Source organism: Bombyx mandarina, chromosome 03 (genome assembly GCF_030267445.1).
Source record: "Bombyx mandarina strain Sakado chromosome 03, ASM3026744v2".
Taxonomy (NCBI): Eukaryota; Metazoa; Arthropoda; class Insecta; order Lepidoptera; family Bombycidae; genus Bombyx; species Bombyx mandarina.
Genome location: NC_143210.1, coordinates 9,293,731 through 9,308,580, shown reverse-complemented (window position 1 = coordinate 9,308,580; position 14,850 = coordinate 9,293,731). Strand labels below are relative to the sequence as shown.

The 14,850-nt window shown below is 34.5% G+C and overlaps 1 protein-coding gene across 8 annotated transcripts in view; it reads right to left on the bottom strand.

The window, feature by feature from the left end:
• The window catches only part of Pgant5 (polypeptide N-acetylgalactosaminyltransferase 5), a 34,578-nt gene that overhangs the window by 18,751 nt on the left and 977 nt on the right, over window positions 1–14,850 (bottom strand). For 5 of the 8 annotated variants that reach the window (XM_028185899.2, XM_028185898.2, XM_089740074.1 and 2 more), the window contains exons 3-5: window positions 14,400–14,607; window positions 9,625–9,754; window positions 2,857–3,023 (exon numbers count right to left, since the gene is read on the bottom strand). In XM_028185899.2, the coding sequence (XP_028041700.2) occupies window positions 2,857–3,023; window positions 9,625–9,754; window positions 14,400–14,607 (505 nt within the window). The remainder of the gene's footprint in view (window positions 1–2,856; window positions 3,024–9,624; window positions 9,755–14,399; window positions 14,608–14,850) is intronic. The other 3 variants (XM_089740075.1, XM_089740076.1, XM_028185902.2) reach the window with 1 other exon arrangement.

Sequence of the window (14,850 nt, the reverse complement as noted above, 5' to 3'; positions counted from 1 at the left end):
AATATAAGATTACTCATCATTTTATTATAGTTTGAATCGAAGTAAAATAAAAACCCAACACGGATAACCTTTATATACTAGATATATAAACTAGATAGATAAACTTTGGATATAACTATGAACATATTATATATATTATCGATCTATTGAAACAGCTATTTTTATCAAACCAACTGTTACGGTATTTTCATGAATTATCAATTGTTAACTGTAAACCAAACATTGGTAAAATAAACACAAGATAAAGTTTACAAGACAATTAAAATTGTACTTAGCACGTTCATAACAAAGCGTGAATTTACGTAATTTGAGTAATTACATTTGGATGATAACATGATTGTACCTAGTATTAAAAACGATAAAAAGAGGATTTCTCGTATTTAAAAAAAAATTCACGTAAATTAAAGTAAGCTTCCTGATTTTAGTGTGACCACAAGTTAACATTAATTAAAAGGTTTGTATTGAATTGGCAAATTTCTTTATCGTTGTGTTTTTGGGCTGGTTTTCACAAAGTTATTAAGAAAGATTTTTCAAAGAGAATTCACGTGAAAAGTCAGTTAAAAATGATTCAAAATTAAAAGTTTCATTCCATATAGAATAAAAAAAGTAAAAATATCAGTTCCGAGTAAAAACACATTGAAAAAAAAAAACCTAACAGTGTGCTTAGTGCGAGCTTTTTAACGTCCTCGATAGCGTAAAAGTTAACTCAAATTTGTATGCAGTTGAAACAGCGCCCCTAACGCCCCTAGCAGCCAACGTAGGCAATCGTTCCAACTTCATACAAATTTAAGTTCACTTTTACGCTATATAGGGCGTTAAAAGACTCGCACTAAGCACACTTTTAAGTTTGACAACAAGTTAACATTAATTAAAACGTTTGTATTGAATTGGCAGATTTTTCTATCGTTGTGTTTTTGTGCTGGATTTTCAAAAAGTTTTTACGAATGATTTTTTAAAGGGAATCCACGTGGAAAGACAGTTAATAAAGATTCAAAAATAAAGGTTACGTTCCATATATAATAAACAAAGTAAAAATATCAGTTTCGAGTAAAAAAAACCCTTGAAAAAAAAACTTAACAGTGTGCTTAGTGCAAGTTTTTTAACCTGCTCGATAAAGTTAACTAAAGGAGAAACCCCATTTTGGGCCTAAGCGTTACACGAATGGGATATGTACCAAAAAATTCGTCTATCTTGCTTGATTAACCTATTGAAATCTTAGCTTCATTGACAATGGCCAAGTGTAGAAAATAAGTTGAATTCAATTTTTTGTTTTAAACAATCTTTGTAAACATCTGCAACACTTATTTCAATATACGTAACTAGCTCCACAAACGTGCGGATTATAATTAGAGCATCCATAAAATAGGATCGATTTAGTGGAAATAGAGTGTAAAAAATAATTAATACTCTTTTGCTTTAGGAGAAATGACTGTTTTTATAGGTATTTTAATCAATGTAAATAGAGTATGGCCATCGAATCGTGACACAACTACTTACAATGGCGGCAATTCAAAATATCTACAACTGACAACATTAAATATAGCATGAAAGGGTAGTTTTGCATTTTTATATTAATGTGACTATGCCATAGAAAAACACAAATGTATCAAATCGTGTTATGTTATCTTTAATGTTGGCAACTGAAGATATTTTGGATTGCCGCTATTTAGTTGTGCCATGATTCGCTGGCCAGACTATAAACTTAATCTCATTGAATAACGTAACGTAAAGCACCAAAATCTACTAACAAAAATCATTAAAAGAAATAAATAACTGTGCCATTTAGTTATGACACGAAATCATGTCGGCAACTGCGGCAATTCAAAATATTTTCAACTGGCAATCTTAAATATAACATGAAAAAGTCGATTTGGTACTTTGAGTTTTTCTATGGTGTAGTTACATTAATAATTTTACTGGTGGTAGGATCTCTTGTGAGTCCGCGCCTCCCGCCCGCCTATTTTTGCCGTAAAGCAGTAATGCGTTTCGGTTTGAAGGGCGGGGCAGCCGTTGTAACTATACTGAGACCTTAGAACTTATATCTCAAGGTGGGTGGCGCATTTACGTCGTAGATGTCTATGAGCTCCAGTAACCACTTAACATCAGGTGGGCTGTGAGCTCGTCGATGGGTATCTAAGCAATAAAAAATAAAAATAAAAAAGGCATGAAATAAAATGAAATGAAATGTGATGAGATAATATGGGAGCACGTAATGATTTATATTTTATATAAAAAAGTTATCATATAAATATAGTTTTTCATATAAAAAAGTTTTCATTAAAATTAAAATAAGACTGACCTAAAGGTCTTAGTTACCAGGTCATAAAATCCCTTAAATAAATCATTTCGTGCGCAGCGCGTTTCGCATTACGTTGTTTTTAATTTTTGGCTTTCTTCGTTTTCGTAAACAACCTAACGCGCGATTTCTCGTAATAGGTTCCATTTTTATTTTAAAGCAACCTGTTGCTGCAACAGGTTTCGTAAAAAATTACTCATCTTTAGTAGGAAACAGGCTCAAAAATATCGTTTTTATTAAAATATCTCGAACAATAAACATAACCTAAAATGTAAACATTGTCTGATTTTACCAATTTGGCCATTGCTGGGAGACCTGAAAATTGGGCTCATGAAACCTTCTTAGGTATTGTAACTTATGCCCAAATTCTAGCACTGTAACGCCAGGCCCAAGTTTGTATGGATTTCGGGTTTGTCCTTTATATGCAATTGGAACAGCGCCCCTAACGGCCAAGGTAGGCAAAAGTTCCAACTCCATACGAGTTAACTTTTACGTTATCGATGACGTTAAAAAACTCGTACTAAGCACAAAAATTCATTTAATGTAATATAAAATCTCACCTTTTTCACTAGCGTCATCAACGAGAATAATTTCTTTGAGCAGAGCTTTCGGCGACCTGTTTATCGTGCTCCATATAGTTCTGATTAGAGTCGACCAGGCCTCGTTGTGGAACACTATAACTACGCTCGTCGTTGGCATCAACTCTGGATATTGCTTGTCCTTGCATCTGTTAACATTTACTCCTTTATTTATTGCGTTTGGATGACTTCGTATAAAAATTCACAAAATTAAGAATAATTTTGAGGTAAAAGGATTCTTAATTGTATGAGTTTTTATTTTAAATAATCATTATACACACTAATTAATGAATGGGTTCTTAAAAATAGTGATAAAAATCCGTTAAATACGAGTATGTAAATAGCCACGAAAATTTAAAACAAATAATCACGTTACGTTACACAAACATACATACTGTAGTAAGACAAATATCAGCGTTTACAAGCATTTATTTATTATACTTCAACTTACGTGTTCAAATCACGAGTCTCTGAGCTACACTAACTAATAGAAAACAGTTATAATTTTTTAGTGTAATTTCAATTTTTTCAATTGTAATATTCTTTCCATTTTTTTTTATATATTAATACGTCATTGGTCCTTAACAAGTATACCAAATTTCGAGTTAATCCGACGTTTTGGAGGGGATCAAAATCATGTTCAAAGATTCCGTTACAAACATACAATACGTCTGAAGCTAATAAAAGCGTATTAAAATAGCAAAAAATTATACATGGACAGCCTGTATATAACTACACTTGACTACTCAGAATGGTATCTGATATTTTTTCGTCGAAACAACAAAGGACAATGCTTGATTTGTACATACATAGCTGTCTAGATACTGTCGTCCGATAAACACGGTAATTTTCGATTTGTCAATATTCTATAATTATTTGTTAGTGTTGAAATTCGGATATGCTTTGCTATCACTTTGTCGCTAATTTTAAGGAAACGGACCTCTTTCTTAAAGTCCGATAGGAATATCGTATTAAGATAATATACCGAAGACGTTAACTATATTTATCTATACTAATATTATAAAGAGGAAAGATTTGTTTGTTTGTTTGTATTGAATAGGCTCCGAAACTACTGAACCGATTTGAAAAATTATTTCATTGTTTGGAAGCTACACTATTCCCGAGTAATAGTAGTAATAGTATATAATCTTTTTTGAAAAAACTAGGGATCCTTACTAAAACTCCAAACATAATGTAAAAAAAACCCAAAATATTCTTTACATTGCGTGCCTTGCGAAAACTATTGATGATAGAATAAATTAATGTACTACGACTTTGTAGAACACATTATTATTTACAAAAAGTGTCGCGACAGCATATATCTTACTATTATAATTATGCCACAATAAGTGTACTTTTATTTAAAAAAATAAAACAACGTCAAATATCGTTGAACTTTTTGTTAAAAACCCGAACGGAGCCGGAGCGGGTCGCTAGTAGTATATAAACTTATCTATCTATCTATCAAATAGTATATAAACCAAATAGTTATTTCATATTATATGTAAACGGTATATATCGATTTTTTGTATGTAAATATTTTTATAATAATGTACTGTCAATGGTACACCGCAACATACCTACTATATTTTTATATTTTCCAGAATTTCTCTAAATTAAACGGTTGTCTGGAAGAGATCGCTTTTAGCGAACAGACCGCCTATTGTACAGATCTATGTGCTTGTTGACTGTATTTTTAATGTAAATTGTGTTTTGGTGTGCAAAAAAGTGTATTCTCTGTCTCTCTAAATTATGAACAATTTTTCAAAGTCGATATCCACCAATTTTTTATTTGATCCAAGCATTCGTCTCAAATAAATTATCAAACCGAATACATAAACTTTGTTCTAAAAACTTAAATTGTACTTTATGTAATTTTTATATATTTGTTTTATATATAGGCCAATCTATATTATTAACGTTACAGCTTCAGTGTTGTTTGTTTCTCTTTGCGCCGAGCATAAAGCGGCCCGCGTGTCCCATAACCGTAACATATTTTTATGACGCTTTCTAATGATTTATGCTAAAGACATTTTACATGGACATCATGATTATATATGACCGTTTTATGAACTATTTTTTACGTGAACCGTTTCCATGTGGAACAAATAGTTTTAAATTTATAAGAATCACTACATAGTATAAAACAAAATCGCTTTCTCTGTCCCTATATCCCTATGTATAGCTTAAATCTTTAAAACTACGCTACGGATTTTGATGCAGTTTTATTTAATAGATAGAGTGATTGAAGAGGAAGGTTTATATGTATAATAACATCCATTAAATAGTGAAGAAATCAATAATAAATTACAGTTTCCGAAGCGAAGCAAGGCTGGTTGCTAGTAATATTTATAAATTTACCGCGTGAAAATTAAACTTGCATATTATTATCGGGATGTGAAAGGCTATTTGGTTTAAGCGACATTTTTTCACATTACATGAGAGTAATTTAAAGTTTATAATTAGGAAAAAATATCATAACAAAAAAAACTTCTTCAGCTAAGATCGAATTATTGATACTCATTTCGAATAAAACGGACCTTTAATTAATAAAATAAATGTCGCGTAATAAGCGAAATGTCCTTTAAGCCAAATAAGACTTTCACCAGTAGATATACACTACCAAGTCAGGATGATAACTGAGAAAATAGCATTACAAGCAAACGACTGGGACGAATCAGTACCTTAAGCAATGGACGTCTCATACACATAAACCAAACAAGGCTTCCTATTCGCGATGCCGAAACATAACCGACATAAAAAATACAGATCTTCATACGAAAGCTGTTGTCATTTAGTTTTTATCAGCTTTTCTTACAACGATGAGATGGAACCGCTAAACTTTTTATAGCATAGTGAACGAATCAGTGCAGAGATATTTTACAAAACCCGAACGTTGCAATTTAAAAATTATTTAGATATGAATGAACGAATGAATTGGATCCAAAACTTTATTATCATGAATGCCAATCATTTGATTGTTGCAGTAACAAGCAGCTTCGCCCTAATGAACTTGTACTAAATTTTTCCAGTTTCTCTGTGAGTTATGCAAGCCGTGTTACAATGTATTTGCAGTTGGCAGTGAATTGTTGGCAATATCTTTTAAATCTTAACTACAGGGTTGACTTGGTTGGTAATCTGCCAGCAGAGAACGATAACAATATTTGAAAATAACAATTTGAATAAGAACATACCAAAGTGGAAAAACTTCAAATTTTGTTATAGAAAGTAAAGCGCCGTTATCTATTAGCACCATTTAAAATAAGAGAGTGCAAGTTTGTTTGCAAAGCTATTTTGTTAACATATATGGACAGATGACTGTGTGCCATCGGTCTAGAATAGCATCACCCCCCTTGTAACGTAAAAGGTAATGACCGGAGAATGAGCATCAGCGTTCTTTGGATATCATCATCATTCTCCTGCTCTTCTCCCAGTCACCTGAGGTCGGCGCAACATATTTTTCTCCTTCCATACTCCTCAATCATATACCATTTCTTCGGTCACTCTTCTCTTACACATATCGTCTTTCACGCAATCCATCCATTTCTTCTTAGGTCTACCTCTTCCTCTATATCCTTTCACATTCATAATTAACACTCTCTTACCAACCAAATTTTCATTTCGTCTCATCACATGCAATGCATACCATCCCAAACGCGCACTTCTCAACTTCTCTCTCTCTCTCTCGTTCTTTGGATATCATAATAGCGTATTGCGAACGCCAACTGGCATTTACTGGTGCAAGTGCAAAGGTTTTTTTTTATGTAAACACATTTTTCAATTCAATTGCAGGTGTCAATTACTTTGTTATGAATAATAAACTTATAAATCGATTTTATCGTTATAATTTCAAGTAAAACATTGATTAACCTAAACTTGGATCAGCTGAGAATATTAAAACTTTAAAGTAAGAACTTTTTGAAGTCGGAGACTTCGCTTTATTCACGTCTTGTTTGTTTCCTTATATTTCGATGCCTCCAATGAACACTACGCTAACTCCAAATTCGTAGGTTTACAGGAGGAGCGTTTAAACGAAAAAAGTTGATAAAATCTTTATTATTGCAGATATATTTATGGTTTTTTGTGTAATTAGCTGATTTACTCTTGCTTCGAACCCCATCAATAATTATTAATTGTAATACTTTTAACATAGTGAAGCGATTTGCGTGAAAAACGAAAATTTAAATTTTTTTTGAGTTATAGTGTTCATTGGAGGCATCGATTAATATGTTACTAGGACCCTTGTTACATTTCGCGGTGAATACTACCAATTGACATAACCCATTAAGTTTTTCGCCGAACTTCTTAGCGAAACACTACTCTTGCTAGGGCTAATGTTAGGTTGAACTGAGTACGTTCAGCTACGAGTACTTCGAGGCTACCGGCGATCAGGAAGGAAAAAGCTACGACTACTGACAATCACAAAGTTTTTGTTGAAGCCACTCCTCATATTATTATATGATGATGATAAAGTGACGACGGTAACCTTACAAAGTTTCAAATCGTCAATGATTGTGGGAATTTGTCTACTCTCAGATACACCAATTTCCATTTTCCTCCGTGAATATAGATCTTACGTTTTTAGTGCCTTCAAAGCGAACTAGCGTATGGATAACCTTAAGGTAAGGTATATAATAATATCACTGCAAGTTAATAACCATAAATTCCTAATACTTTTTGGAAACACAAAACAAATAAAAATAGCTTTGAAAATAGCAACTAGTGCATTTCACTATAAAGAGATTCGAATAAATTTACATTTAAAAACTATTATCGCATCTTGTATTTTAGTTCTAGCCGTTACGATTACCTATTGAGCGCGATTTCACTTTCACCAAATCTTATAACAGATGTCTACGGTTGACATAATGCACGTGAACACTGTTCGAATGTAAAAAATATTCAAATTTGTTATTTTTATTATTGATTTTAATAAGAGCTGCAGTTTTATAAATTTTCTTGGTGAGTGTGAGCTTGTTAGGAGCTGGAATATTAGGGGTGTATCTAACTGATGTGGATGGAATGTGTTGCGGACAGTCCCTGAATAAGTAGAGTTTACAACTTAAGGAAACTATTACTTGCTTTACTAAGTGCCGCAATCACAGAGATAATAATGATGATAAGATGTCATTATGCTATACAGCAAGCCATTTCAAATTCGTTTAAAGTGAGGCATGTAACACAAAAATAAGGTGGAAGCTTTATTTCAAACCCTAATGCAATCCATACCCAGTGCAAGGTATAAATGACCTCTCGTAAAGAATTGTGATTCCCTACCTATTCGCTGGTAACTTAAATGGCTATTCCAACTACGTGCGGATGGGCAGATAAGCTCACGGGCTCAACCTGAAATAATTTGCTAATACTAGCCTTAGGAAGACTGAAGCTACACTGAATTTCTCACCAGATCGGAATCGCGACCCACTGAGAAGATCCGGCGAAAAAATTGGTGGGTTGCGTTTATGGGTTGAGTATTGTGAATCAACGCAACTATTACAAGTAAAAGGAACGAGTTCTATTCTAATGGCGGGTGAGTGTCCGTGGATCAAATTTCCAAACGATCCGACAGACGAAAACCATATTCGACATTTGAAAAAAAAGTTCTTATGACGTTAAAAGTAGCTAGAGTCCCGATTCAAATATGACAGCAATACTCTTCACGAGACCAGTGTGCTTAGTGCGAGTTTTTAAACTTCCTGATCGCGTAAAGGTTAACTTCCCTTCGTTTGCCGCTAGGGGCGCTGTTCCAACTTCACACAAATTTGAGTTAACTTTTACGCGATCGAGAAGTTAAAAAATTGGCACTAAGCACAGAGAACTGTTTTGTAGAATGGCCGATCGCTCGACCCGTTTGTTTTACATACCGAAGAGGCGATTGGGGAATCTAGACTTGGCAGAACTCCCGCCTTCCGACAAAAGCTTCCCTGTATCATTATGGCGGAGCCTACGGTCATTATGGCCTATCATGAAAGTTCGTCGCACGAGTAAAACCAAACCTGTCGCTGCCAAGTGGCTGCCTAAGTAGAGTATTTCAATAATTACATAACATTCAGTATATTATTTGTGCAAAATGCAATTCAATGTAATCACCTTATCAAAGTAGCGTCGATCATCAGTAAATTCAATTATCTCTTAAGTCGATTATAAAATTATTAGTAAAACGATTTGATAACACAATTGATCCCTTATCATTGTTAATTTTAATATTATCATTCAGTGCTAATATGATTTAGGTACTGCTAGATGCGTTACTGCTAATATAAAAAGTGTCTTGGAGGCAATGTTTTTCTCCCAATCGTAAGAATTGTAATTGGGAATTATTGCATCGTAAAATTAAAGATTATTGGAAATTAACGCGCCATTAAAAATTCGCTAAATATATCGAATACACCAATTTCTTAAAAGTTTTCGTGTGCTATTGTTCTATGCGAGCAAGATAGTTTAAATCGCCAACGAGAACTCTATAAAGTTTCGACTCAATCGGATAACGTGTGAACGCGTGGAACACAAATAAACAATAGTTATTTTTTAGTAAATAAATATAAGTAAATCATCAGGCTTCGTATTGAATGCGGGAGTCACTGAAAAGGCCACGTGTCGTATACATTCCTATTTCATTATTTTTTTTATATCACCTACTAATAAGATGCAAAAAAATATATTCAATTACATGTTTTTCTAGAACCCCCCCTCGAAACCACAATTATTCAACATTCTATATATCATATGAACTGAATCAATGTCACTTACTTTTCGAATCTGACGTCGGTCAGTGACCTGTTGAGTGAGATCATATCGCTGGCCAACAAATTGAATTGGTTCTCTTGGAATTTATCTAACATCAACTTCTCCTGTTCAATCGGAATGTTCACAGCCTTACCTGAAAACGGAAAATACATCAATACAACTGAAACTTTAAATTAAATTTAATATTGTTCATAATGTAAAAAAAAAAACTGTTTAAAGCCCATTATCATGTATCAAGATGATACGGTACAAAAAAACATGCTTTACTTCACTGACGTACAAATATTTACATATTCTCATAAATGTAGCTAAAATAAATGGTATGTTTTAAATGGGTTTAGGATTTAAGTGCTATATGCTTATCGAAAAACACCGCTGGTATGCAATCGCTCCATCAAACAGTTCACGCAGAATTCGATTTTTTTTTAATCAACTTTGACGCGGTAACAGCCGCACGCACGATGAATGGAAATTCACAAAACAATACACGTAGACTTGCACTATTGTTTTTGCAATCAACGGCGAACATCATTCAATAGTCAATGTTGTGGGAAAGTTTGTGCGTAATCACGTCGCTCAAATCTTCTATTGCGAATGCAGAGTCGTTGCTCGTACCGATATTGAACATCAGCAGCTATTACGATATGATATTAAGAGATGCCTTCATTTGAAAGTTTAAATGAAGCTATTACTTGGAGTTAGAGAAAGGCAAACGTACAATTTACATTTTAACACAACGCTGTTAATTATGCACCAGCTCGAGTCGGTAAAAATTGTAATATTTACCTTGATTTGATTCCTTATCTAAGTGTTTCTACGATATTGGTCGTTCTAGGTTTAATTTATTACGTTTTTATTATGTCTTTTAATTATTTATTACAATCTGATCGTTGAGGTAGGCAGCGGCTTGGCTCTGCCCCTGGCATTGCTGACGTCCGTGAGCGACGGTAACTACTCATCATCAGATTGATGTAAACTTATACAGGTAACCCAATTCAAAAAGATGTTCTTCTTAAATAAATTAAGGCAATAGAGCAGTGATAATTTAAACAAATAACTAACATGTATTTTTTTCCGTTTAATCAATATGATACATATAGTGAAAGAAAAGTAGCCTTTGTAGTTTCTGTGACTTTTCTTTCATTTTGGTGCAATAATTAAGTTCCGTTAAATTATAACTACAATTATTTCTCTTTACAAATATTGTAGACGAAGTTTTCTATGTACATACGTTATTTAGTATACAATCAAGTACACTTTGCTCTAGTCTAATTATTGTTGGGAGCTCGTCCATCAAACGAAAATTAGGCGTTTGGAAAAATTACGGCCTGCAGGTACATGAAGGAGTAGATCAATGGTCCTCTTCGGGAAGACGGGAAACATAACACAAGCCGTAATAATAAATAACGTATATTAAATAACATACTTTTTGGTGGCATTTATATAAACATAATACGCTGTGATCTTCAAACGGCTCGATGGTACAGTAATTAGCATCTCTGATTGCTGGTTCGACCTCGATGGGGCAACGCAAAGCTACCGTCGCCGCGTCGCCCGAAATATGACTTGTCGGATCCCCTGGATTCACTCTCGGTGCTTTTAGGCCTCTCAAGCCCGGATCACCGTCCTCGTCGAACTCGTCAATAACGACAAAGAGTTCGACGAGCGAACTAACCCAGAGACACAGCCCACTGAGGTTCTCGTCGGATCTTCTCAGTGGGTCGCGATTCCGAACCGGTGGTAGATTCTGTAAAGCACTGCTCTTGTTAGGGCTAGTGTTAGAAAATTCTTTCAGGTTGAACCCGTGAGCTCTCCTACCCGTCCGGACGTAGCTGGAATGGCCTTTTTAGCTACCAGCAAATAGGTAGGGAACAAAGCACTTCTATAGTACTCAAGGACGAGATTTAAAATTAAATAAAGCATTTAGAGCTATGAAATATATCAGAAGATTTCTAAGCTCAAATTCCAATACCTACTATATATCTGCTTACGTCCGTCTAGTCACTATCTGCGTATTGACGAATTCTAAATTAATAAACTTCGCGTCGGTTCAGTTTTGCTCTTTTTTGCCACGGTAGAAGACAGACTTGGCTACAACCCATCTAAGAGTAAATGGAATCACAGTCAACGAGATCGGAGGCACAGCTACGCCTGCCACAAACATATAAAACGTTTATCTCGTGCTCTGACAAAATAATACGCGTGGAACAAAAATCCTAACCAGCACTGGCAAAAAAGGTTTTTCGCGTATAGTTTTAGCGAAATGTTTTGAATTTTTTTCCTAAAAAAATCGGCACTCTGGCCATCCAAATGATGGTGACTCGAAATCAAAAATATTTCTATTTTAGTCCGAGTGAAAGATATTGCGTTTAGAAAGCATTGTTACATAACAGTGAGCGGCAAAAACGTGACAAGTCCTGCTTCTAGTCAGGTGAAGGTGAAGACTCATGACCATCGGTCTTGCAGTTGACACAGGAGCTCAGAAGAATAAATTTCGATTGGTAATTACACAGTGCTGTCTCATCGGAAGCACTATGACAGCGCTTATGGCTGGGGGTGGACGGAAGCCATTTTATTGGATATTGACTCGGTCAATAAATGAATAAGTAATGAAAAAGCAGAAAGGGTGGGATTTTCTAGCAGCGGCCCGAATACCTCCGAAGAAGACCCAAGAGCTCAAGGGCAACTGCTTGCAAATGCATCAACTACCGCATCGAAATCGCGTCTCGCTGAGAAGACGCGGCGTAAAAGTCAGTGGGCTGATGAATTAGATTACGACGGTTAGATTTCACATCTCTTCAAAGAGTTGAACCCTCTTTGAAGAGTCCGACGAGTACGGTTACCCTATGCCTGCTTCTAGTACTAGAGCTGCAGGCGTCTAATGACAGTGTTAATGGATCGGATGGATCCATATGGACGTGTGTAGGGCGTCAATGATGACTGGCTACTGCATGAGCTGGAGTCAGGGAGTAGTAATCCTATGTGCTCAGGAAGTAATCCTCTGTACTGCGGACCACTAACTACAGATTGGAAACGGTAAACCAGTAAAATGGTAAATGACCAGGCCTCAAGTTTAGAGTAGAGTACACCAATACAAAACATTAAAATACACAAAAAGTACAATGGGCGGTCTTATTGCTACTTAACTAGTCAGTAAACTTTTTTATTGATTTAATTTTCAAATTTAATAAGTTCATTTGAAAGATTTTAAAGTTGATAATTTTTTGAGTCAGTTGGTTATGATGCTAAATCTCTATATTATGCAATGCACCCAACTCTTGTACACTAATTGAGACTAATTGTTCGCAATAGGTCAAATAGGTGCATATCATAGTTACAGAGTGCTAGAGACACAATATTTTAAGTGGCGAGATAGACGAGTATGTGTGTATCTTGCTTAAATTCAACCTAAAGGTACTGACGACACAATTTGGGTTTCGATAAATATGGTCACTCCAATACTTCGAAACTATTTGTGAGTGATCAACCGTCGCTCATACCCGACATCAGCAATGCGAATGCCAACGGTAATAACGTCGGAGTGCTTAGGATTCTCAGAAAGTATTTTTTCCTTTAAGTTGTTTAAGATGACCCATTTATGTTATTAAAAGCGCACCAATGGCTACCGGAATAAAGTTCAGAACAGAACGTTTATAACGCAATATTTTTGAGCTAAAAGATAAGATGTTCTGTGTACATGTAAACAAGGGATGGTACTATGACAGAATTAAAATCCTTGAAATTAAAAATGGTGATTAGTCAAATGATAATGGTGAACTATTATTTCTTAAGGTTAAGGTCAAAAAATTATTTACAACTTTGATGTAAGCCAGTTTAGATAGTCATTACAAGTGGAGGGGAATTAATTAGGAGAATATTACATTTGTATTAGTTGGTTTGTACCCTAATTTTGGGTCTTACTATTGCATTAAAACTGATACTGATCACCTATTGGTAGTATCAATAGGTGTAGGGATCCTAAGCCAAAAGGAAAAACTAAATGACTTTGATTTAGTCTTGTCCATATTCACAGCATGTTAGACAGAGATTATTGCATATTAAATCTTCTACTTCTTTCTTTCGTATTACTATGCTGGGGTGTAGGGTTTGAAATAAATTCTTCTATTTGCATCGATCCACTGTTTGTGAATAAATGCCTATGTCAGATTTTAAAAAGCTTTTGGCCTGAGACAACTACTAACAATGAATTGTGGAGGATCACCAAGCAGACAGCAATAGAGGAAGATCCGTACGCGGAATTACCACTGGATTGGCCACACATTAAGAAAGCACATACCCACCTATCCAAGAGAGCACTGACCAGGAAAGTGTCTGGCAAAAGGAACAGAGGCTGTCCCAAACCAACTTGCATATTAAATGGTACAAAAAAATATACCAATAAATGGAATTAAATCGATTAAATGGAAATGGAGTTAATAAAAATATTTTAAAAATATATTTTACAAGACTATATGAGACTCTTTGAGATATAGTATATTTTTATGATATACCATATGGAATATTTTTCTCATTTAAATACTGCTGAAAAAGATAAGCAGTCCTGAGCACAACATTACGAATCTAATATTGAAAAAATAATATGATATATCACCTTGAAAACTTACATCACAATAACTTTATTGCTAATTCAGTAACCCAGAAAATTGTCTATTTTTCACATTTTCATTATCTGCATAAGTTTTATAACTTGAAAATTAACATTATTACAAAACAAGTCAATTAAATTTGATAAAAATTACTCAAGCTGAACTACTTACCCATTTCACCAGGTGATTCTCCCTGGGGTATCACAGAAGGTGCTCGCTGCCACCTTTTGAGTCTTGACCTTGGATATGGAGATAATAAAACCCCATCATCCTCGACCTCTTGGCCCAATACATTCTCTTCTAAATTTGTATCATCATCACCTACATCCTGTTGAAGTGCTGCAGCAATTGCTGCTTTTTTCCCTTTGTATGCCTCCTTCTAATAACAATATTCATATTTATTTACAAAGAATAATAATTACATTCAATACATCAATTAAATCAGATCTATGAAGAAACTTTAAAACTAAAGATCAGAAAGTAAACTTCTAGCTATCAGGCAGCTCCTAATTTGTCTTACTCTTTATAGTTTGAAATATCTTGCATAAATATATTTGGTAAGTTTTAGAAGTAGGTACCATACTTTGTTTGTCATTGAATAATTAAGTTTAGAATCAGAAAA